We start from the raw sequence: 24,805 nt of genomic DNA on the forward strand, positions 1-24,805 counted from the left end.
AACTGTTTTTGGAAGTCTAATTATTACCTTGAAGTCTCTTCTTTTTATCTTTTGAGATTTATTCATCTTTTAGACCCTTTTACCTTAAGATATGCTTTTAGGTTACAATAAATAAGGCTAACTATTTCTGGATGTATTCAGTCGGGGACTTGCGTTTCTTTTTCATCTTGATGCATGCAGTTCTTTTAATGTTGATGGGTTGTTTTATTTTCCTGGTTGGCTGCCTACTTTCTTGACCAAGCTCCAGTGTCTCCTCTTTGTTGTTGTATCCTCAGCTCCACAGTAAACCCTAAGGTCCCAGCTCCATCTACTCCTGGATGCCAGATTCCAGGTAGCTCCACACCTTCTTGAAGTCTTGGTTTGGGTTAGATTTTTGATCATGAAATTAAGATCACCATTACCTTTTCTATCTCTCAGACTGTTATGAGAAGTAAATGAGATACCACATGTTAAAATGTTTTAAAAGCTATGTGTTGCCATAAAATCAAAAGATCATCACTGTGGTCCCTGGTGCAGACTCCTGATAAAGGGCATGTGCTTAAGGAATATGCCAACATTAATTACAAAGGCATTTGGGCCTGCAGCCTAATTATCTGGAAGAAAAGCTAAAAATTCTATAACTCCATCTTGTTGCCTGTCATGAATCACAGGCACTGGTTTCAGAACTAAGGCTTTGATGATTGACATTTTTATCCAGATTATTACCATCAAGTCTGCAGAGACTCGGGGTGGAACACAGCACTTGGAAGGCAGCTTGCTTCATGGCACTATTTTTCAATCCTCTTAAAGCAGAGGTCAGTAAACTACAGCCTAGGGGCCCAAACCAGCCCACCATCTGTTTTTATGCATCCCAAGCTAAGAATAGTTTTTGTCTTTTTAAATAGTTGGAAAAAAAGGAGTAATATTTTGTGGCATATGAAAAACATGGAATCCAAATGCCAATACCTATACAGTTTTGAATTTTATCTACAATTTGTGTAAGTTTGTCTTCTCTTCTGTTACCTAAGTACCTACATCAAAATCTGGACTGGCGCACAAATACTAAAATATGTACCATCTTTACATAGACAGTTTGCTGACCCTGTCTTAAAGCACTCATTCTGCACGTGAGTCCCAGGCATTCTAAGTCCTCACCAGTTGGAACACTGCCAATGCCACTGAAGGGACTTAATTTGCGCTGGGACTCTAACAGAGAGATGAGTATCTAAAAAGAAGGCTGAGGCTCGGGACTGAAAGAGCAGAGGGATCCATTTAGGACTCAGTCAAGATGGTAATGTGACAGAGAAAGGAAGACATAAAAGATGGCAGAGGAAGAGACAGTCCTCTTGGCCAGATGACCCAGATTTGGCTAGAGTTGAGTGGTCTGTTTCCTGCCTCCTCCCCATGGAGAGGACTCAATACTCGTCTTCACTCCATCACTGTGTCCATGACGGAGCAATAGACATTTTACTAATACTGTGTCGGGAAAACAAAGGGAGCTTGCAATGCCTAATCTCCGGTTAGATTTCTCTCTGCCTCCTCTGGTCAGCTGCTTGCCGACCTTGTTCCTCATGCTGTGGCTCCCACATTCTGGGAAGCACGGGGTCCCTTTCTCAGCCTCTAGCTCTCTCACCTTCCTTCCAGGCTTTTGGTTTTTCTCTCCCTGTACCATTTAGCTTTGCCCAGGTCAATCTCACATCCCCAAACTAACTGCTTAACACTGCCTTACAATTTGCCTCCTTAGGCAGGGGGTTAGGAGACATATGAAGTTTCCCAACACGGGAGCATGTTGGTACATGAGGGTCCTTCTTATGTGGTTTGAGAGTACTGTCAAGTACTGCCATCTCTCGATGGGTTTCTTACCCATGGGAGGATGGTGAGTATGGCTGGGATGTGGAGAAAGAGGAGGAGTTAAGACATCGAAGCCAGAACTTTCCCTGGCACCTGTCAAGACTCAGTGCATGAAGTCGAGTTTTGGAAAAACTGGAAATGTGTGTGACATGGGAAGCAATCACGATGGTGCCCAGTCAGAAAAAAACAGAGGTGCCGTGGTTCTGGGAGACGTTTGCACACCAGGTTGTCCAGTCACGGTCAAGGCTTTATCTGGTCTGCAGTTTACTTTCACTGTTTGTTGTACAACATTGCAACATCAATTAAGCTTCTTAATGTGGCTTTGCTCTGAGTGACAGACCCAGGAGGGCTGAAAGAGTGGAGGGCGATGTACAGATCACCGACGCTCTGTGCTTAATGACCTGGGTAAATTCATCATGCAACCTTCTAATTGAGGAGGATGCATTCCCACCGCAGCTGGGAGAACAACCGAGCAGGAGGAAGTTGGCTGAGCAACAGCCACTTGTGGAACCAAGGACAGACTGTCACTGATGACTTCCCAATGAGCGTCCTTTCTCTGGAATATTCCATTGTAAGAAAATGAAAGCTTACTTTGCCACCAATTCCTTTAAGCAGAAATGGAGTCTTACTGGGTAAAATAACACTGATTAGCACAGCACTACAGAGAAGTCTCGAGGGTCGGATTTCACATCCCCTTTGGACTTTGTCTTCAGGCAGTTAAGCATTCAGGAGAAAATCCCTTCTCTTCATGTGGCTTCTTCAGCCACATCATTTGTGAAACAATTTTTAAGAGACAAAACACAATAGATCCCCACACTTGTATTCCTCTTATCTGAGATGCCTCTTGAAATTTCCAACTAATCTTTTACATGGTTAATTTCTCCCCACTCCCAAGTCACACCATTAGACTTTTTTTTTAAAGAAAAGAGGGAGAAAGGAAAAAAACAGACGTCCCTTGTGTTACTCAGCAAGAGTATGTGATTTGTAAGTTTCTAAAAATCCTTCCAGCCCTGCTTATTTTGACAAAACTACTTAACACTTCAAGCAATGAACTACAGGGCATAAAAGTATAATCTGCAGAGAAAACTTAATCCTCCATAGTAACCTATTTGAATCTCCTCAAACACATTTCGGTGTGTAGGCCTAGAGAATTAAGTTAATTGTTTGATCTGAGAAGAAAGGCAATTAGGGCTCTCTCTTGATCTTTCTGGTTGAATTCTAGTCAGGGGCAGTCACTGTTCCCCACAGCTCCATTTGAGACCTCTATTATTAGAATAATAGAGGTGAGCATTAGAATCGCTACAGTTAAGAGTCTCCTTGCATTTTCATTATGAGTTGTTTTATCGGGAAATTTCAAATCATGATGGGCTAATATTCAGCATATAAATGGTCAGCTAGCTGCTTTTTTTTTTTTAAACTTCATTTCAAATTTCCTCCTAACCTGAAATGAATGAAAACTTACAGAATCAGTTCTTGAGGTGATAGGTCAGCTGGATTCCGGTTCTGGTTAATTTATAGGCAGAAACCCTGGGCGCGTCTCCTTACAGAGAGACATCCCTAAGGCGACTGAGTGTGCAACACAGGTAAGGATCTCCCTGGGGTGGTCTCAAAGGGAAATGATGTTCTGAGCATTTGCTTCAAATTGAGCAGCTCCCAAATTTCTGAACAGAAGTACCATGACAAGCTAGTCAGAGACAAAAACAAGATGTGTTATGTAAGATTAAATAAAGAGCATTTGTCCATAGCAAATACTGAAGAGGAGTTGCTGCTAGAGATGACAGGGTTGGTGACTAAAGGCTGTCCCACGCCACCAGTTAAGTGCTGTCACTGATGACTAAGCCTCTTCTTAGGTTTCTGTGGTTCTCTCTCATTGCAAATAATGCTCTGGAGCTGTTGTCCATCTGCCTTGTTCACTTTATCTGGGCGTCCTGCCTTGGAGAGGTGGAAAGACCAAGGCTGACGAGAGTGACAAGAGAAGACAAGTTGTCTGCTTCCTGCAGGATCCCACTGGCAGACACTGAACTATTTTAGCATTTAGCTCTTGTCTAAATCCAGGCACAGGAGACCCAGAGAGGGAGAACATGCTCCATCAGTCTCTGGTGGGTCATTCTCTTCGTCTCAGCCTGTGTTCCTGTAGGAGGATGCTGAAAGGAAGCTGGAGCTCCTCTTGGGTGTTGTGGAGGAGCCCTGTTATTTTTAGTCAGCAAACAGTAGTGGGAGCCCATGAAGAGCAAGGCGCGGTGCTAGGAGCCCAGGGTTCCAAGGTGCATTCATGATGGTCCTGTCCACCAGGAGCTTGTGAATTAGTGGGGAAAGATGGGTAAGTTAAGAGCTAGTAACGATATGCTGTGGCAATATGATTCAGGAAAAACCCAGAGTGTACACCTCACTTAAATTTAAGATCCCGAAAAAGCCTGGCTGAAAATAGTGTTTGAGCTAAGGCCAAATAGATGAGTAAGAAATAATGAGCAAGGAGGTGGCCTGTTTCAGGCGGTGTAAAGTCCTGGAGGGGAGAGAAATCAGAAAGTATTGAAGGATCTGCCATTAGTTCTATAAAGCTGGAAACTGGCATTTTGGTGGGGGCCAGCACAAAGACTGATACCTGCTCCTGAGGGATTTCATGCCATGGGAAGAAACTTGGGTTTAATTCTACAGTGATGGGAAACCTCGGCGCTATTTTAAATTTGATGGGAACATGAAGAGATTAGCTACTCAGAAAGAGAATGGGAGTGTCAGTTTTCTATTGCTGTGTAATTAATTATCACTAATTTAGCTGCTTTTAAAAACAACATCCCTAGCTTGGCCAAGTTGACACAAAATTTACCATTGTAAATTATCCAAAAGAATCTGATTTTTTGTGACGTGTCATAATGGTATTGTGGTTGAAAAATAAAATGTTTAACCCAATAGAAGGCCTTTTGTCCTGGGGAGTATGGTAAGGTAGCACCCATAGACTAGCAAAGTACATAACCCTCAAGACCAGAAAGAATGGTCACTTTCTCTTATATGCCCCTATGTGGCACCTGAAACGTGGGTGTATTTCCTTTTTTAAATAGTGCACTCTTTGAGGACAAGGACTCTGCTTAGTGTTCAGACCCAGAATATAGTAGATGCTCATCAAAAGCCCCTGAACTTCATGTAAAGTGAGAAACAAGTATCTACATGTTCCCCTGACCAGACCCAAAGTGACTTTTGAAAAGAAATTTTTCCTATTGGGTTCCTTTGGGACCAACCATCAGCATGTAACACGCAGCTGAGTTAGTGTATGAACTTACCCTCTTGCCGGCTCCTCTCCAGAGCAGAACTAGAAGAGTAAGACCGAGTTGGACTGGGTGGGAGGCAGGACTGGAATCTGGTCGCAGTGGCCTGCCAAGTTGTTCCACATGGCTAGCTACGGAATCTGGTTGCCAGCCTCATAAAGTTCCATAGAGTGCTGATCCTTGAGGCCAATCTGCCTTCACAGAGTGTCTGCCGGATTCCACTGCATGAGCTACACTAGGATTTTAGACTTCACTTCTCCACATTTTAAGAGCCATTAATTTGGAGAGAGAAGTTGAAAAAGGCCAAAATACTATAGAGAGGGAAAAAAATCAAGGCCACATAAAAATTCCTGAACAGCATGTTGACTTTGTTACTGTTTTCATGAACATTCAAGATCAGTGATGTGTTTGCTTTAAAAAATAAATTTTTTTTTTGCTTTGGCTCCTAACATTGTCAAGGTCACCTGGGACTCTAGTGCTCTTCTCCTTCCAGTCCTGTTGTCTGCTGCTGGCACACTAGGCCATGGAAACCACCTGTATGGCATCTCATGGTTTCGGCACTTAGAGCACAGGTGCACAGGTCTGACGGGGTAGAATTCCCGACATGATGCAATCACCAGGGAGTCACTTTCCTACTTTTTCGACAATATTTTCAAGGTAACATTTGTTTCTTTTTCCTGTTAAGAAAATACATCTTCCAAATTTTCAATAATGGATCTGTAACATTTAATAGTTATATAGGTAAGAAAAGTGACACTCGCAGACACCTGAAGGGCTCGCTCTGAAGGGCTCTCTCCTCCTCCTCTTCCCTCAGTCCCACTGCACCTCTGGCCACTGACCACCTGTGTCCTGCACATTCCTGCTCTAGCACACAAGTTCCCCGAGGGCAGGGGGACTTTGTTCCATTCACTGCTGAAACCGCAGAGCCTGATACACAGAATAGAAGGCACTCACTACATAATATTCACTGAAATAATGAATAAAAACACATTTGTGTTCCAAAGAAGCTTTGCCTTTATTAATAAGAAACCAGTGAAGCTCAGTGTAAAATACATTAAAAAAAAAAAAAAAAAAAAAAAAAAAAAAACTCATGTCTTCTAATGTAAAGTTAGCTCTTTACCAAAGAGACAACTTACAGAAGCTGATGGAAGTTGTGCATGCTCCTGCCTGCTCCCTACCCCTCCTCCCTCCCATGTAAAGCTGAATACAACTTCAGGAGGTTCTGAGACTTCCTTGAAGTTTCCCTACAATCTTCTCAAAGGGATGGCTGACCCCAGAGTGAGAGCAGTTGGTTGAGAAGAGTGGTCTGGCTTAGAATCATGACTTTATGATTTTTTGTGTACTTCAATGATTTGAAGAATGCATGTGACTCACATCAGTGTTCCACCTCCCACTAGCCAGTTAAATATTAAATGGATCCATCCTACAAAGGACTCACTGCTTAGAGAGGGTTAATTTCAATATTTGCAACTGAGAACCTGACATCAACCAAGTGAAAGCTGAGAATTCAGTTAATAATCCAGGTGTTTTGAAAAGTACAGCTGTTACTACCATGCAGTCAAAATACCTGATAAAGTGAATTTTCACCTGTCAGCTGACAGTCTGAGGTTTCAATCTAAGAGATAGAAAAAGAGGATCTATTCCACATAGAATATGCTTTTAAAATTTTATTGTTTAAAGAGCAAAATAAAAGGGAGTAATGCACATCCACAAAAGTGAATTTCCCATTAAATACAAGACTCAAAAAGACCATCCAGCTAAAAACAGAACATTAGATCAGTAAAACAACAATAGCAATTTGACTTTGTGTTTTATTTCAATGGGCACACTTCATTCACTGTCTCTGGGAAAACTAGGCTAGGTCTCGATGGGCAACAGTCACAGTTATTAAGCAAGTAAATACTCCGCCACTTCTGTGCCCTCCTTCACTTCTTTATGTCTTCAGTCTCATCTGGCTCTCTCTCTTGATGCTCTCTTTCCCACCTCATTTCTTTTAACTCTTGTCTGTACTTCCGTTCAATGAACCGCTTCTGATGGGCCATCTGGGGAAAGTTATCTGACACAAGGAGATATATTTTATACTTAATAAAGGATAGCCACTGTGCAGAGAATGATGCAAGCTAACACATACACACAATGTACACTTATATGCCATGTATGTAGCTGTGTTTTGGAAGGCAAGAGAAAAAAAATGGCTTGTTTTTGTCCCTTACTCTTCTGTTATTCAGAAATAAACTGGAAGTCTGGATCAGCACTCCGGATTCTAGATTTCAATATCTGAGGGATGAGTATAAATAGTACCAAAACATACAGAAATATTAAAACACAGATTTGTGGTTCTGGAATTATCCCAACCAGATGCTTTAACACTGTTCTCCTGGCAACAAGTGATTTTTGGGGAGAGATTAAAAGACACCATACAATGGAGTGGTCTATTTTTGAAAAACTCAAACCAAAGCTTCAAATACATAGTGATATTACCACACCCTTATTTATCAAGAACTAAAATTTCTGAAAAAAGTCTAAAAGATCTCGAAAAGATAATAGGAAGCCACATTCTAAGTCATTATGTCAGGTAATTAATAATGTTTGAAGTGTACCATGGGAGGCCCAAAACCCATATCTGCAAAAGTAACTCAAGGAGAGAATTTTGATTTGATTAAAGAAAAATATCACTCAATGGCATGGTTTAAGCTACATTTAATTTGATACTTGACCCTGTGCAACAGCGCTGATTCAATGAAAATCTGTACTAAGATTTGGAAATTTTATAATTCTGTAGTCATTTGTGGTATAACTTTTGTGTAGCAATGAAGAAATCAAGTATAGAACAAAAAGAGCCATTTCATATACTTAGTCACATACATGTACTTAAATGACAAACTTCACAAAGGAAGTGTGCACCACCTGGTTATGCAGAGGCTCTGCCTGACCAGCTGAGGGACTACTGTGTGGCAGAGGCTCTCCTTCCTTTATCAAGTAGAGCCGAGAGAGAACATGGCATGTTTGGGTCCAGGATGTTAGTTTGTCTTTGTTTTAAGGGTAAAGTGCAAATTCTTTTTTCTCCATTTTACACACAGTGTTCCATCTCACCTCAGGCTGGAGATGGGTCAGGGAGGTAGAAAATGTGACAGGCAGTGATTCCGTAAAGAACTTACACTGATATTTACACAACACATTTATATTTTAGAAATAAAACTAATAAAATTCTCTTCCCTAAATATTACTAAATTGATTTCTTATGTACTGTGTAAAACACAGGTTTCAAATATTATACTTTAAAAAAAAAAATAAACAAAACCAAAGAAGTCAGTTGTAAAACTAACTTCATTTCTATGAAATAAACCCTATTTCTTCAGTAAATTCTGTAAAATTTAACTTGCATTTTTAAAAGAAAATCCAAGTATTGATAGACTTTAAGAATATGTTCAGATAGCCTTTTTTTCTAAGAAGTAAAGTTCTTTTTTTTCTAAGAAGTAAATACTACATACATGCACAACAAAAATGTGTATACACACTACACAGATGGACAAACATTTAAAACCATTCCGATATCTTACACTGGAGGCTACAGGCATGTACCAAAAGGTATACTTTTTTTCACTTACTACAATATAAGCATTTCCCCATATCATTAGCCTTTGAAAATATCATTTTAATGGTTACAAAATATTCTAACATTTGGATATTGCAAAAGTTGGTAAACTACTGCCATAGGTCAAATATAGCCCTTTACCTGTTCTTGTAAAAAAAGTTTTATTGGAACACAGACACATACTTGTTTCTTTGCATACTAATTATGCCTGTGGGCCATCATGCCAGGGTTGAGTAATTCTGAAATTCTGTATAGGCTGTGAAGCCTAAAATATCTGGCCTTTTATGAAAAATGTTTGCTAATTCCTGGAATATACCATAATTTATTAAACATGTCCTTAATGTTAAACAAAGTTTTTTTTTTTTTAAATATTATAATGCAAGCCATGATTATCATGGTATGTGAACCCTAGTTCATAACTTCAATTAAATCAAATAATCGGTTCAAAGGGTATGAACTTCTTTAAGGACCTGATACATAACTGCCAAGTTGCTTTCTAGCAGCTTAAACAAGTCACTCCTGCCAGTATGTTTGTGGAGGTCTGTCTCAGAGCAGATGAGCTTTCTGGTACTATTTAAAGCTAAAATCAGTTTTTTTTTTTTTAAAAAAGACAGACTCCAAAGATAAACTGTAACAATTTTATAACTAGAAAATGGAACCTCACTTTTATTTCAATATGCGATTGTGACTGTATGTATAATGGATGAAAAAAACTTTCAACAGTCAGTGTAAAATTCTCAGTGAAGATTCCATGAACACTAGATCCTGGCTATACTGACTTCTCTCCTACTAACTGACCTTCCTGCCCCCGCAAACAGGAAGCCACTCTCTGCTGTGCCACTTGGCTCTCAGTTCTCTTGCCTTTCCTGGAATCCTTCCCACAGCTGAGTGTCCTGGGTCTCTTCACTCTTGCTTCCTGCACTTTATTCTCTCCCACCACCTTTTGCTGGGTACTTGCAACATAACAGAACTACATTAGCATGTTGTGACCACAGGTCTGCTGTGCAACACAATACACCTTAGAAGAAAAATGGCTTGCACTCATGCCCTCAATGTACAAAAGACTATGCAGTCCCTTCCATGGTCAATTCTGTGATGTAAGTTTTTTCAACCCAGGATTTCCACTCTTGAGAATCTATCCCATTGAACTGAAAGCACTGATATACAGACATTGATTGCTGGCAATGGTAAACACACACACACACACACACACACACACACACACACAGAAACGAAGTATCCATCACAATAATAATAATTTAAAAAGCTGAATAAAAGACAGCACATTCATAGTGCGAAATAGTATGCAGCCATTAAGAAAGAATGGAATGGAGGGGCTGGAACTATTGCTCAGTGGTTGAGTATGCAAGAGGTCCTGGGTTCAATCAGGAAAGAGTGGACTGAAGCATCCCCTTTGATGTGCAAGTTTGCCCACAATACAATATATCTCATGTAAGATATATATTAGTATGCAAAAATATGCAGAAGTATGTAAATATCTAATTTAATAAAACAATGGGCAAAAACAGAAAAGTATTCACATGTATATTTTTACATCTGTATAAGATTTTGGAAGTATAAATATATGGGTGGAAACACAATACCCTCTTCACATGAGCTAAGTGAGCTCAGAGTGGGACTCTAATGCAAAAAGGAAAATGACAATCAAAACGCACTCTCAGGAATAATTGATTTTTAAGTTATAAGCCCATTTTATACATATCTCACATTCTACTCTGTTGGAGAATAATTATGAAGAAAACAAGATCACATTTTATCAGTACTTACCATTTTTCTACTTCCTCATTTTCTCTTCATAAAACACTCATTACATTACGAACATATAATTATAGAAAAAGAGATAGGCTTACATTTTTCAAGTGCATCCATTGCTGCTCCCATTTCTGCTTGCTGAATACTATTAAATAAAATAAAAGTGAGGTACACTTTAATTTAAAGATTATTTTTTTTCAAAATCACATTATGGCTATAAATTATTAAGGCTGATTTTCATGTTTGGAGCATAAAACTTCATGTGATTATTTCTATTGTCACGTATTGAATTGCACAGATAGGAATATACACAAGAGCATGCAGAAATGTCTTTTATTTGCACAAAGCCTATTTAAGATATTCATTCTACACTTTTAATATTGCAATAAAATGTATTCCATTTATATTAGATCTGAAGTATTTCTTACTTAAGTTTGAATATTCTCAGTGTAAAGTTTAAAGAGGAAATGAATGAAATATATAGAGGCAAGATATAGATTGGAAGGTTCAAAGAAAAGTGATAATAAACGTAATTTTTTTAACCTAAAGATAGCATTTCCACAAAGATCAGATGAGAGGTGATAAAAAAATCAAAGGTCTAAGGATTGTGTCACCCACGAAACGACACTTCTTACATGTCTAGCTTGCATCAACGTGTACTCTGTTGAGACTAAAACTGGACAGACCTGGCCAGGTTTTCTCGAAGTAGCCAAAGTCCCTTATGTAATGGCATTCCCTATCCTAGGATGATTATCAAGTTTAGGGGTTGGCTTGGTGGGACCATTAATCCTTGGGATTCACTTTACTACTACCCTTGAACATTCCACACTCTAAGTTAGCAAAAAGACTACAGGACTTGGAAATACCAAGTAGGCACTTCCTTGCACACAGGACAGTAATTTAAAGAAATTTAAAGTATTTTCATACCTTGGTCCTTTCCCACAGCCTATTCTTTCTCCCTTGAAATAAACGGCCACAGTGTAGGTTCTAGCATGGGATGGCCCCACTGTCTGCAGAGTCCTAAAGACAAAGAAAAGAACATTAATTATGGAAAAGCATTTTTAAATTTTTCGTGCTACTATACAACTCCAAAAAAGTCTAGGTACTTATTGCCTAGACAAAGGGAGGTAAAAATAACAAGTAACATGAAAACGGTAGAAGAAGAAGAGGGGTAAGTTTTTGATTTGCAAAAATGACCAAATATTGACAGTTTTTGAAGTAGCAAATTTTAAAAATTCTGTACTGCATTTTTATATTTTTCCCAAAGTAATATGAATAGCTTCTAAAGACTCATAATGAAGTGCAATATACTTTCAAATAATTTCTAAGTGTGCATATTCGAAGTATCATAAAATTAAAAAAATTCTAGTGTGAAAAGTTAACAACTTTAGTCTGTTCACTGTTTCTCAGTGCTAATCACAGCTAAAACCAGCAAATATTTGGGTAATATACCTCAGGTCATGTCTGAGTGGTTTCATGTCCTTCATAGATTCTTTCTAATGTCTGATATCTTATCAAAGAGATCAGAAAACATATTTAATTTCTGAAACATCTGAGATCATTTCAAAGGTACACTATAATGCCATGTACACAACACAATCACCAAAAAAACAAAGCTGTAGGATTTTAATGAAGTAGTACAGATTTCAAATACAGTAAATCTGATAACTTCATGGAAAAGGGAAATTAAAAATAACCAACAAAGATAATGGAATGAACACAGTAATTGTGAAAAAACTATGTAAAACAACCCCATCATCTTGATAACAAAGAACAAACTCATCGTGTACTTCTGCAGGGGGGGGGGGCGGTGTGTTATGAGAAGGGAGCACAGCAATTTCCTTTGTTTCTGTACTCCAAGGCATAAACGTGCAGGGCTGGCTTCTCCGCAGTAGTACTTACTATAGCAAATGAGAAGTTTATCATCCTATTTAGTTTATTGAACCTTAATTATCACTTTGACAAGGAAATACTTTGAGGCTTTCATATAATACAGCTCAGATATTCATTATGCTTATTAGGCACATATTAAAGTGCCATTTCTAAACATTTGGGCTTCTTTCCCCAATAAATAAAGGAAATGTTGTTTTGTAGTGACAGCTACTTGGCACAATTCAGAGTAGCTTGCTGTGAGGTGACTCAACCTTCTCTTGGACTCAGTTTTTGCTTTTAGCAAAAAAGCCTATGAACCATTCTGAGTTTTAAATAAAAACATGAAAAAAAGATTTAAAATTCCCAACTGTCACTGTGTTTTTCCTTGTGTATTCTGAAACTTGAAAAGTCCAAAGAAGGGTATTCCTTCCATATGGAACACACATGCACAAATGTGTGTTTGCAACCATGTTTGCATAGGCAAGGGGTAAAACAGCACTGAAAATACATTTTTGAACATCCCTAAAATCACATATCAACAATACCTTAGGATGTGACCCATACACTTGAATAATCCCTTCACTTTGTAATTCCTCTGTAAATCACCTTCTGAATCAATATATTAAGTGTCATAAGACAATGACTTGACTTCAGAGTCAAACCTATTTTAATCACAATTGGTGTTAGGTTTTAAGTGATCCATTACTTACCTTCACTGCTTTTGATTGACTTTTTGCTACTACTCCAAGTAAAAAGATACTCAAATGTACAAGGTTGCCTTTGATACAAATTCTAAGAAAAAAGCTTTTAATATCTGAGTAACCCAGCAGCAGTGAACAACTGCCCTGCTTCTCACAGTGACCACTGAGGGAGAAAACTTCTGTTAGGTGACAGAGACAGAGACCAACCAGTATTCAAGGGGTTAAGTACAGAGCAACACCCAGATATAAGCACACAGGATCCTCTAATCTAGATGCAGACATTGTTCTGGGCTGTGTTTCTAGAAGACGTAAGACAAATATAGAAATGTACATAAGAACAATTTAATCTAAATTTTCTTATCTTGATTTTGTAATCTTAGTATGTCTTCCTGCCATGCAGTACTGCACTGAGAATTTCAGAGATGGGAGAAGGTACAGAGATAAATGAGAGATAAATCATCTGTAAATAATTTTAGGGATGTTTAAAAATGTATTTTCAATGCTGTTTCACTCCCTGCCTATGTAAATACATGGTGCCATCTTACTTACAGTCAATATGAAGAAGCCCAAGAAGTTTCTGTGCTGGGCCCCGCACTGCACCTATAGTCAGTAAGTCTCCATCCTGGGCTCTCGTCATGATCAGCCCATTCATTATTTTTCCCTCAAAACACATGAAGATCAGCTCTTCAGGTTCAAAGGCCTGCAGGTAACAGATACTTACTTGTACAGGGGAATGTCTGGCTCTTTCCCTTCTGTCCTAAGTGTTAAGCAGCACTGCTGTAGTTGGGATTTGGGGTCATTCCAATCTTGATTCAAAATGAACTCCTGTGGTAAGTTCCCAAAAGAAATTTAGTAAGGGGTTCTGGAATCACCAGAAACAAAGTACACCACACATTTAAACTTCATATGAGCTTACTTTTAATCGTGGAAAGAAACAGACATTCATGAAAGTGTGAACGTATTCCAAATCCTTATCAATGTACAGTGCTGCAATAAATGCTGGGAAAAAATAAAAATAATTCACTGAAATTGACCAAAAAGAACAAGAGACCTAGACTTTTTTTTTTTTTTTTTTGGTGCTGGGGATCGAACCCAAGGCCTTGTGCTTGCAAGGCAAGCACTCTATTGACTGAGCTATCTCCCCAGCCCCGAGACCTAGACTTTTAAGCAACATTTTTATAAACTTTTCACCTTCCAGGCCCTTTTTATTTCAGAATAACCACTTCATCTTTCCTTAAAACTCTAATCTTTATCACTAATATTAGCAGCAGAGACACAGATATGTTATTAAGATGCAAAATCATAGAGTACAAAGGCCAAACTGCATTCAGCTAAGGGCTAAATGAATAGTTGATTTAAAACATATACAAAACGCTGCTGTACAGCAGGGAAGGATGGTACTTGGGAACATAACCGCATTATATCTAACCAATCAAAATGCAACTTGAAGAACATAACATATTCAGAACATATTGATATAAGAATAAACACATTCTTGAGGCCTGCGACTCCCATCACTAATCTTCAGATCGTCTACACAAGAGTCCCATGTTAAAATTTCATGAACAGGTAAAACAAATGGGACAGTTTAAAGATCTGAGCTGAACACATTAAGAAAAGCTTAGTTCTGGGCTTAATGACAACATAACTATATAAATTTTGCATTAATAAATGATGAATACTAAATAAATAAATAAATAAAGTGACTAAGATGACTCAATTAAAAAGGCACTTTAACCAAGTAGACAAACAAAGATTTAAAACAAACAAAAAAGGAAATAAATAAAAATAGCTTTCATTGAGCTAAAAAGAAAAATGTTCTTGATTTCTCAATGAAATTTTATGTAATCTTAATCCTTCATTTACTTTTAATTGAAAAAGAAATTCCTTAAATTGCCATTGCACTTTCTAAATAATCTAGTTTTGTACATACTTTACTATTTGTAGATAATTTCAATTGCAAAAAATACTGTAACAAAAAAAAAAAATTCTAAGGCCTGGAAAGGTCTACTTCCTTTGAGATAATATCTAAAACAACAAAATTATGTATCTAATCCTTTAGTTAGCTATAATAAAATCATTTATAATATAACTACACCATTTCAGAAACTACAAAGTAGAACTCTGAGCTCATTCAAAATAATGGATGAAAATTTTAGTCGTCAGTGGATAAACTATCCTTTCTTCTGTGCCCCTTTATGAAGGCTGCTGTGTGGCAAAAAGCTATGATTCACAATGACCAATCTTTACATTTGTTATTGTTCCACATAAAGGGATGTGACAGCTGACAGAGGAGGGAGTGGGGGCTACCATCTAACAGAGGTTGAATGTAAATGCATTGCTCCCATGTCTTAATTTCAAATCACTTTCTTTCAAACAAGCTTTGATGAAAAACATAAACAAAAAAATAAAATAAAAAGTTTCTTTAGCCATAAGGTATGAATAATGAGGAGGATAAATACTGGTCAACTTGACTTAAACTTTGAACCTTTAGGTTAAAAGAAAAGCTTTACCCCGTAAGACTCACATTCTAACAGGTCCGCCAAGGTCTTGGTCCTCAGGGCCACAGGCCTCTTGGTTTTGTCATTAGTTATGGCATACTCCTGCATGCCCAGCTCCTCCGCCACCTTAGCTTGAGTTCTGTTATTCACCAAAGAGCTTCGCAGCAACTGGCCAGAAGGAATTGGAGCACATTAAGAAACCACTTCACTTTTGGTCTTGGACTTGCTCATATGTTGGGCTGAATCAGCCCTGAGAACATCTCATGACAGGAACACCCAGGCGAGTGAAGGTCTCCATTCCCAACCATTTCCCTTGGATGACGTAGAATACTCCATATGCTCCCAGTTTCTCTTCCATAACCTACTCTGCTCTGCTACCTGGATTTTACCTGACACTTAGCTTTTTCTACTTGTTTAGTAGCAGTGGGGCAGGGTTGGAGATATGCTATAATATGATTGAATATCATAGCTTCTATCAAGTTTAATGCTATTAAATAAGGAAGCATTAAATTTTTTAAAGCAATTTTACTGAAATATTACATACATTCAATAAAATATACCCCTTTTGAGTGAACCGTTAGATCAGTTTTGAAAATCATACACATTTCCAACATCCCAAATTCCCTGTACCCCTGAGAAATCAATCCTCCCCCACCAACAGGCAAATAATCTGCTTTCTGTCACTGTACATTGATCTTAAAGGAACATTTTTAAAAAATCTAAAATAAGCATCAAATTTCATGGCACAGATCCTAATTTTGATATTACAGAATTTAGAGAAATTATGTTTTAGTAAGAAGTATTGAAAATACTTAAATTATTTATGTATATTTTTTGTTTTATTATTATTTTAAAGATTTATGCTATTTATCTGTATCTCAGTTTTTCATACTTTGATTCTTTATCTTTAATCAATTAAAATTTTCATATTTCAATTTCAGGAATTTAAAATAAAAATATCTATTAGGAATTTCAGATAGCTAAGAGCTCTCCAAAAATTATCCAAGGTAATGTTTGATACCGCATGTAAATTATGCAACCAAACCATCATAGAGGTGTCCACAAAACAACCTGGTTTAGGCATTTAACACTCACTAGAAGAGAGGTGGGGAGGGAGGCCAGAGGGAAATGGGTAATTCTCCAAACAAAAACTGAATTATCCCCATCTCCAGAATTTTGGGCAACAACCCATCTAAAACTACAACGTTTCCTACAACAGGTATAACAAATTCTTGGTCTCCTGCTAAGAAACTTTCCTGAAGACACAGACCAGGAGCAGGAACAGTTGGGTGGTGCTGGTATCATGCCCTCCACTATTCCACACAGCACTTTTGTTTATTAGATGCACATTTTATGCTCTGTGGCTCCAAAGTGTCAACAGAACTTATGAAAATCAAGATTTATTCTCAAAGCTTGATATTGAATCCATGACAATAGATAAATAAGAAACAATATGTTCTTAATTTGTCTGACAATGATTCATGAAGCAGAAATACAACTTGATCTTCATAAGCCATGCTTGCTGTTGAATTTTAGACAATTACTCTTTGCCTGTCTCTGCTCCCTTCTTCCTCCTATTTCTCCCTTAATTTCATCTTTTCTTCAATACAGTGTTTCATTAAAATTAATATCCATGCAGGAGTTCAAAATTAAAAAGGCCAACCGGACATGGTGGTGCATGCCTGTAATACCAGCTACTTGTAAGACTGTGGCAGAATAGCAAGTTCTTTGCCAGCCTGGGCAACTTGATGACTTGTCTCAGAATTTTAAAAGGGAGGGGCTGGTGATACAGCTCATGGTAGTGCCCTGGGTTCAATTCCCAGTACTGTAATTTTTTTTAAAAAAGGCCAAGCATATATGGTTAATAGAAGACCCAACCAATAAGGAGACCACTAGTCAAATATCTTGTAATTAAAGAATACCAGGGCTGGAAGGAATGTGTTTTTTCTGGTTTGGATTTCAAATTGGAGAGGGAAGGTTCTCAAAGTAGAAGCCATGTGGGAATAGGAGGGCTATTTTGGGAATTCAGTTATGCTAATCAAGGAGGTCCTCTCTGAACATACTCTTTTGGTGGGAGGAGAAAAGTCTGTAGGCTGTGTTTATGGAATGTTCATGCTTTAGAACCAACTACTCCAATCTATACATGAGTTCACACAAGTGACAATACACCACTGGTTAATGGACCCCAGCTGCCACCTTCCAGTGCCAGGGTTCCTGGTTTGTGTTGTACAGTAATGCTGTCTAACAGTGAAGAAGGAAAGCAGTGAGTATGGAAACAGAAATGCTTCCAGTTTTATTTAACACAGGCCCTGACAGGTCTTAAAGCAGTGGGTGGTTAGGAGAAATTGAGGTAAGTTCTTGCCAAAAACCCAGAGCCTGAACCAAAGTCAGTGGGGGAGAAGGAAGTTATTAATCTTCCATATTTTTGTAGTCAGTTTAAATTTGGAAAGTAAGTTGAAAAGAGATAAGACCTTGCTCTTCACCTAAATAAGAAAGTCCAAATGATGGTTCTTTAATGTCAATTTTCATTCTTTCCTTTATTGAACTCTGCTTCAGAATAAATGTGCCAGTTGCCAAAGAGTGGGATGGGGGTGGGGGTGGTCAGCAAGGAAAAAAAAAATCCTCCTAAGGTTATGGTGATTCAGTGTACCAGTGGTGGAGACTGAACACATACCAGGCTCTGTGCTGAAAGCTGCAGAACCTGAGAGGCTCAACAACATCCTATCACTGCCTTCACGAACAGACAGTCCCTCTGGAGGCCACATCCAGACTGGCTGTTGCAATGCACTGTGGTGGCTTCAGTGTCAGCACGGAGACCACAGGTAAATGTGGGTGTTCCTCTAGATCCTGGCCTTCCAGAAAGCTGACCCCTGAATAGAGGCATTTCACGGGCTCATCCACCTGGCTGTCATATCCAGTGGCCTGGTTTCTTCCAGAAACCAAGGAATCAGAATTTCTGGGGATAGAAGCTAGATACTTGCCTTTTGAAAAAAATTCATGTAGATAGATCCAGATGAATGCAGCATTAGAAGAAGCCCAAGTGACTAGTGGGAGAAGGGTGGGGAAGGATTTTCCAGGAAGAAGAACTGCAGCAGAAAAAGCAAGGGGTCAAGACACAGCTAGGTGACTACTGGGTGGAACTGGAGGAGAAATCAGAGAAAAATGAGGGAGAGCTGATGCAAGAGAGCTGCCAGGTGGTATGAAATCTATACTCTCCTGCAGAGGATGAGGAATCCCCAAAAGGGGCAGTGGCAAGGCAATCTGTTTATTTCAGAACAATCGTAGTGGATCAGTATGAATGAATAAGGCATTAAGATGGAAAACGTGCAGATGTTGATGCTATAAATTATTATTTTACAAAGAGAACATATCTGCTTTTTAGTTTTAGTAGAAATTCAGAAAAAAAACATTAAACATCCAAGTGAGCACAAGAGTTATCACATACTGTAAACAATGCCTTGTGTTAGATATTCATAGTTTAAAAAAAAAAAAAGCACATGGGTTCAAACTGTGGCTCTAACATGTCCTAGCTAATTGACTCATAATGTTACTGAATATCTCTGAACCTCAATTTCTTCATCTACAAAATGGAGAAATTAGTACCCACCTCACAGGGTAAACTGAGTGAATATGTGACCTTAATCACAGTGACCAGTTTATAATAAACACACCTGTCTGATATACTGGCCATTGTTAACATCATCAACATTGGGCAAAAACTGTTTGCTCTTCAGTAATGGGGAAAGGGTTCTAGATAGTTCAAGGGATTCCCATGAATTTGTTTTCAATGCTAAATGTTCTAGATACCTGTTTCCTCACTGTCTTTGAAGCTCTCCATTTTATCAAGTGCTTATTTGTCCCTAACAAAAATTTTTTTTAACCCCCTGAACAGTTTAACTTGAAATTGCTAGAAACTATGAAGAAAACTATAGTTGGGCTCTCTGTAAACTTCAGAAAAGGTCTGCTGATTTCTGGTGCAACGTCAGGGACAAGTATAAACAACCCAAATCTCAAATTCTGGTTTTGAGAATCTTGGATGTTTCCTATTCTCTCAGCATAGCCGTCTTTCCTAATTACTTTAAACTTGAGTTTCCATGAGAACAAGGTTTATTGTTTTAAGTCAAATATACATATTGGCATACTTCCTTTAACTTCCCTATTCACTACTGATTCTGAAGAGGAAACGGCAGCTGTATGAGATGAGCTACCAGAGAGGGCCACCTAGTGTAAAATAAGTAGACTGTGATTTATTATTTTGAAGACTTTAATAGAAGAACATGGGGTGAAAGCAGAATATACTATTAAAAGTGACAATGAAAAGTCACACAGGTCTATTATACCAAGAGTGGTAGCCAGATGGTCTACATTTCTCATGACAATTAAAGAAAAGATAGTCAAATGCTAGCAGGCAGAATGCAGGTCAGATACAAAGAGCCAAATTATGTCGGTGATGGAGAAATCCCCAAGCAGGAGGCTGGGAATCTATCTCCTTGAAGAGATCTTTGAGATCAGATCCCTGTTTGGATGATTTATACACAGAGCTGTCTGGAGGCAGCAAGGAGGATTAAATCACTGGTTCTCAAACCTTTTATTTGTAACCCTTGCTCTCTTTCTCTTTATCCCAAATCATTCCTCTAAAATTAAACAAAAATTTTCACATGTTCAACTTGTTAGGCATGCCACCATAGTGCACAGTCCTTGCACACAGTAGGCATGCAGATTAGCAATACTTTTTAGCTTGGTAGCACAGAGTCAAGGCTGAGAGAGAGAAGAAAGATACAGAGAATACTCCTATGGCTGAAAATTTCCAAGTGTAACAGGACAGGCATTGTGGCCTCTGTAATGCATTTTGAAACATTCTCAGTATTTACCCTGACCCTGTTAGGGTCAACAAAAACTCTGGTGTATGCTTTCCTTCTTCCGTCGATGTTCCTATTCAAGCTCAGTTATGCTGGAACAACTATAAGCCAAACATTCCTTCTGGAGCAGGCCCTTGAAAACACCCAACTAATAGAACAATATGTTTTTCCCCATCAGCACTCAAAATGTGAAAACCACGATTACATCTGCTCAATTGTCCTTATTCCTTGTAAAACAAGAGTGGAAGGGAGTGGCTCAAAGCTACCGATGCCTTCCAAAATGAATTCCTGCAGTGGTGTGCCCTTGAATCACAGCAATGAATCATGTGCTATGCTTTCCCACCACCATGCACCTGTGATATGTAATCCAGCACACAGCTTAAATTAATTTTAATGCTTAGATAGTCCCGCATATTCAATTTCTTTCCTTACACATAAAGCAACATGCCATTTCCCTCCAGGGTCACTTCCTCATCCCTCTCAATAACTCTCTCTTATTTCTTTACCAAGTATGTATTGAAAGCCTACCATGTGACGGCACTACTGATTAGAGATGAACAAAAACATACTCTCAAAGAACTTCTGATCTGGTGGCATATGCAGAATGCAGTAAGACCAGGAAGGAAAAGAACACAGATATTTGACATAGGATGGTGGAAGGCAAATCCAACTAGAGATTCAAGTATATATATGAAGATATTCAATTATACCTATATTCAATAGATGAGTGTAGAGTTTGAGGGAGAAATAAAGACTTAAGACATAAATCAGAAAGTAGCACATAGATGTAGTCAAAGCTATGAGACAGATGGAATAAGATCACTTCACGGGGTAGAAGTCAGAAGAGAAGAGGTCTGACAACTCAGAATGGGGGTAACTCCAATGTTAAAGGTTGAGGAGGTGAAAAGAAATAACTAAAGTAGACAGAGGATGAATGGTTACTATAGTCACAGGAGATCTACTGTGAAAAAAACTTCTCTAGTTCCAGCATTCAAAATGGATTAGATGGGGCACATGTTGATATAAGACTAGACTAGTGCAGGGAGCTAGAAAAATGACTTTACACAGGCCTGAGACCTGAGCTCCTGAAGGATTTCTGCTTGAGTCTGTCCATCTTTCAAGCAGGGAACAAAAATGCCCATGAGAAAACAAAAGATAAGCTTTTCAAATAGTAGCTTACATCCAGGGGGAAATCTGGGGACCCAGGGAGCCCATTTTTCTTGAGGGAGGATGTTGCACTGCCTCGTGCTTTCTATAGACAGAATCTTAAATTTCCTACCCTTTCCAAGTGAATAAATGTCACTCCTTCCAACTTTGTCTCTTTGTCAATCACATTCCTGTAACATGTTGATAGTTAAGCAGAAATTATAGCAGTGATCCAGGTGAGTGAAACTGATAGAGAGGATGTGGGTGATGGAGACAAGGTGGTAAGAGCGGATACATTCGAGAAATACTGGAAGAGTAACACTGTCGGGATTTGAAAATGGACTGGACAGGGAAAGTGGAGAGGGAACAAAAAAACACTCTTAGGTTTTTGTCATGCAACACTGGATGGATGATGCAGCTACTCATTACTCAAGGAACACTGGACAAGGATGCAGGCGGGGGAAGATCAGAAATTCAGTCTTGGGCATGAACAGGGATGCTGAGGAGGCAACTGGGACTGGAGCTCAGAACAGAGGTGGAACTAAAGACAGCAGCTGAAATTCTTCTGCCAATATGGTGAAAATGCTGACTTGTGGGAAAGGCTGCTTTGGAGAGATACTAGGAAGAAGATGACATAGTATAGGAATGACGTCTTAGATACTGGAATACTTATTAGCTGTAAAGAATAAGATAAACCTGCAAAGCAGGCTGACAGAGTAACTAAAGAGGGAAGAAATAATAGAAGCCAATGGAGATGTTACTTCAAGAAGAGTGGAAGCACCCATGTCAATGCTGATGGCAGTTAATATCTTTTAAAGTTCACAAGTAATTCTGGAAGAATACTTGTAGGAGGAGGGATATGTTACTCAAACCACAAATTTTCAACAGAAAATTCCACATAGTCATAAACTGAATTACCACTTCAAGCTATCTGGTTTGATTCAGTTTTTTCTCAGATAACCAGATACTCTTGACACCTATGAAGTCTATTCCCTAATGGAGAATACTGAACATGCAATTTATTGTTTTTCTAAGTCATGTATAACAAACAAGCTCATTCCTCATAAATGTTTGTTTTCTTCAGAATTTAATATTAACTCAAGAAGGAAACATTTTCTTGTCCATCTAAAAGCAGTTAACTTTACATAGTAATCCAATGGCTACTTTAAAATTACACTTAAGGGGTTGGGGTGGTAGCTCAGTGGTACAGCACCTGCCTTGTACATGTGAGGCACTGGGTTTGGTCCTTAGCATCACATAAAAAATAAGTAAAATAAAGGTATTGTGTCCATTACCACTAAAAAAATTATTTTAAAAATTACATATAAAATAAGAATACTGCTGATTACTTAGCATAATATATGGTACATAGTAGGAGCTCAATAAATGTTCACTGAGTAAATGAATGCTGGGCTTAGAAATGCCATTGTAAAATTACATCTCAACTTAACAAAATCATCATATTTTTCCTAAATGCAACATTTATGTCCCACATAAATTTTCTAGAGTTCACAGTTGCAAAGCAAAATAGTTACAAAAACTGTAAAGATGCAAAGTAGGAAAGACTTGTTATTTGCTTCAAAATAATACAGAAGATACCACTAACAGAATACTTTACAGTTTACCACTATTTTTTTTTACCCAGTAAAATGTTTGCTTTCTTAACGCCTAATTCTCAAAGGACTTCTAAAGGGCTATGCCTTGTGCCTGAAGGGATCATGACTGGCTCTGCATATGTTTTGTTCACGACTCTGGGTACATTATTGATCAGTGCCACACAGTAAAAAGAGCACCTGGCAAATAAAAAAGCTGAATCAAGTTTTATAAAATGAATCAAAAGTGAGAGGAATGGCGACCATTACACTTTACTCACAGATCAAACCTTGTTCCTGTAACTCCCTCATTCTAGTGCAGTCTAACCAAACGGAGTTGCTTCTTGGCCTTCTGATTTGTTTTTTGGTTTTTGTTTGTTTTTATTTTTATTTTGCAGTACTGGGGATTGAACCTAGGGCCTTGAGCATGCTAGGCAAGTGCTCTTATCCCAGAACTACACCTCAGCCCAAACTTCCCCTTTTTTGTGACATGCCCTTGCTTGTCTAGCCCCAGTGTGTGGAATGCCACGGCATAGAAATTTCCTCATGCTAACTCCCTATGCCCAAATCCTATATTTAAAGGTGTAAACATCATCATATCCATTAAGCCTTTTTTCTACTCCACAGCTAGAAGAAATCCTTTCCTAAACTGCATAAATGCCATAATTTACCTATGCCTCTTTATAATGATTAACATGGTTTACCTTACAATAGGTAGTTACCTTTACATTTTATGGTGAGAATTTATGTGTATAGTCACATATACACATATATAGACAGAGAGGGTTTTTATTTGTAGTTATTTACTTATAATTTAGTCTCTTCTAATAGTTTTTTCAAATTCATTATGAATAGACTTGGTATCAACTACTCTGCCTCCTTCATAAGGCCTAGCTTCTTGTCTTGTACAGAGTAGGGGATCATTAAATGAAGGAATGTAAAATTAATCTTCATGGTATATTTTCTTTATACACAGTTTATACAATGAAATGAACAAAGCATGCTGAAGCCCCAAATAACTTAGTCATCAGTTACATAAATATATATTTGGCCTTTCTCATCTTCACCTTCTACTATATAGCAATTTTCCTGGAGCAACTGATTGAACACAAACTCACAGTTAAGTGTCCTTCATGATGATCTGGGAAATGAATGAATAAGTACTCTGTGGCTACTAGTTGCATTATGGAATCACCTAGGAATTCCATCCTTTGATTGTGGCCTCTGAAAAAAAAGAAACAATAGTAAAAAGAAATTAATAATCCTTGTGAACGTCAGGAAAAAACAGAACTTTTAAAAGGCATGACTTTAAAAGACAATGTATGTATTCATATTGTTTTAAAGCACAAAATGAAATACAATTCCATGATGCTCCTCAACCGAGAAGAGCCCTATGTAAATAAAGTGAGTACTGTCCAGGATTAAACAACCAGTAAAATGAAGATTGGTAAATAGTGCCTGGTTAGAAGTGTATCAACTGAAAAATAAAGGAAAATACGAACTTGTAACAAAAGAAAGTAAAAAGGCACAAGATTTTTTCCACTATTTAATATATACACCCTTATTCAAATCTGGGATCCAGTTTAAGAATATTAAAAACAAAAAAATTATAGTAAGAATCTTTAAAGTTTACTGAGTTGAGAACATCTGATTTGGGGTAAGAGTAAAAAATTGTA

At 38.1% G+C, this 24,805-nt stretch overlaps 1 protein-coding gene across 5 annotated transcripts in view; it reads right to left on the reverse strand.

The window, feature by feature from the left end:
• Positions 1–6,742: 6,742 nt before the first annotated feature.
• Drosha (drosha ribonuclease III) overlaps positions 6,743–24,805 on the reverse strand; it is a 119,479-nt gene continuing 101,416 nt past the window's right edge. For all 5 annotated transcript variants that reach the window (XM_047555653.1, XM_047555655.1, XM_047555651.1 and 2 more), the window contains 7 exons: positions 24,248–24,353; positions 15,559–15,700; positions 13,948–14,030; positions 13,753–13,856; positions 11,386–11,478; positions 10,557–10,603; positions 6,743–7,146 (listed from right to left, as the gene is read on the reverse strand). In XM_047555653.1, the coding sequence (XP_047411609.1) occupies positions 7,016–7,146; positions 10,557–10,603; positions 11,386–11,478; positions 13,753–13,856; positions 13,948–14,030; positions 15,559–15,700; positions 24,248–24,353 (706 nt within the window). In that variant the 3' untranslated portion in view covers positions 6,743–7,015. The remainder of the gene's footprint in view (positions 7,147–10,556; positions 10,604–11,385; positions 11,479–13,752; positions 13,857–13,947; positions 14,031–15,558; positions 15,701–24,247; positions 24,354–24,805) is intronic.

This window comes from Sciurus carolinensis, chromosome 6 (genome assembly GCF_902686445.1).
Source record: "Sciurus carolinensis chromosome 6, mSciCar1.2, whole genome shotgun sequence".
Classification (NCBI taxonomy): domain Eukaryota; kingdom Metazoa; phylum Chordata; class Mammalia; order Rodentia; family Sciuridae; genus Sciurus; species Sciurus carolinensis.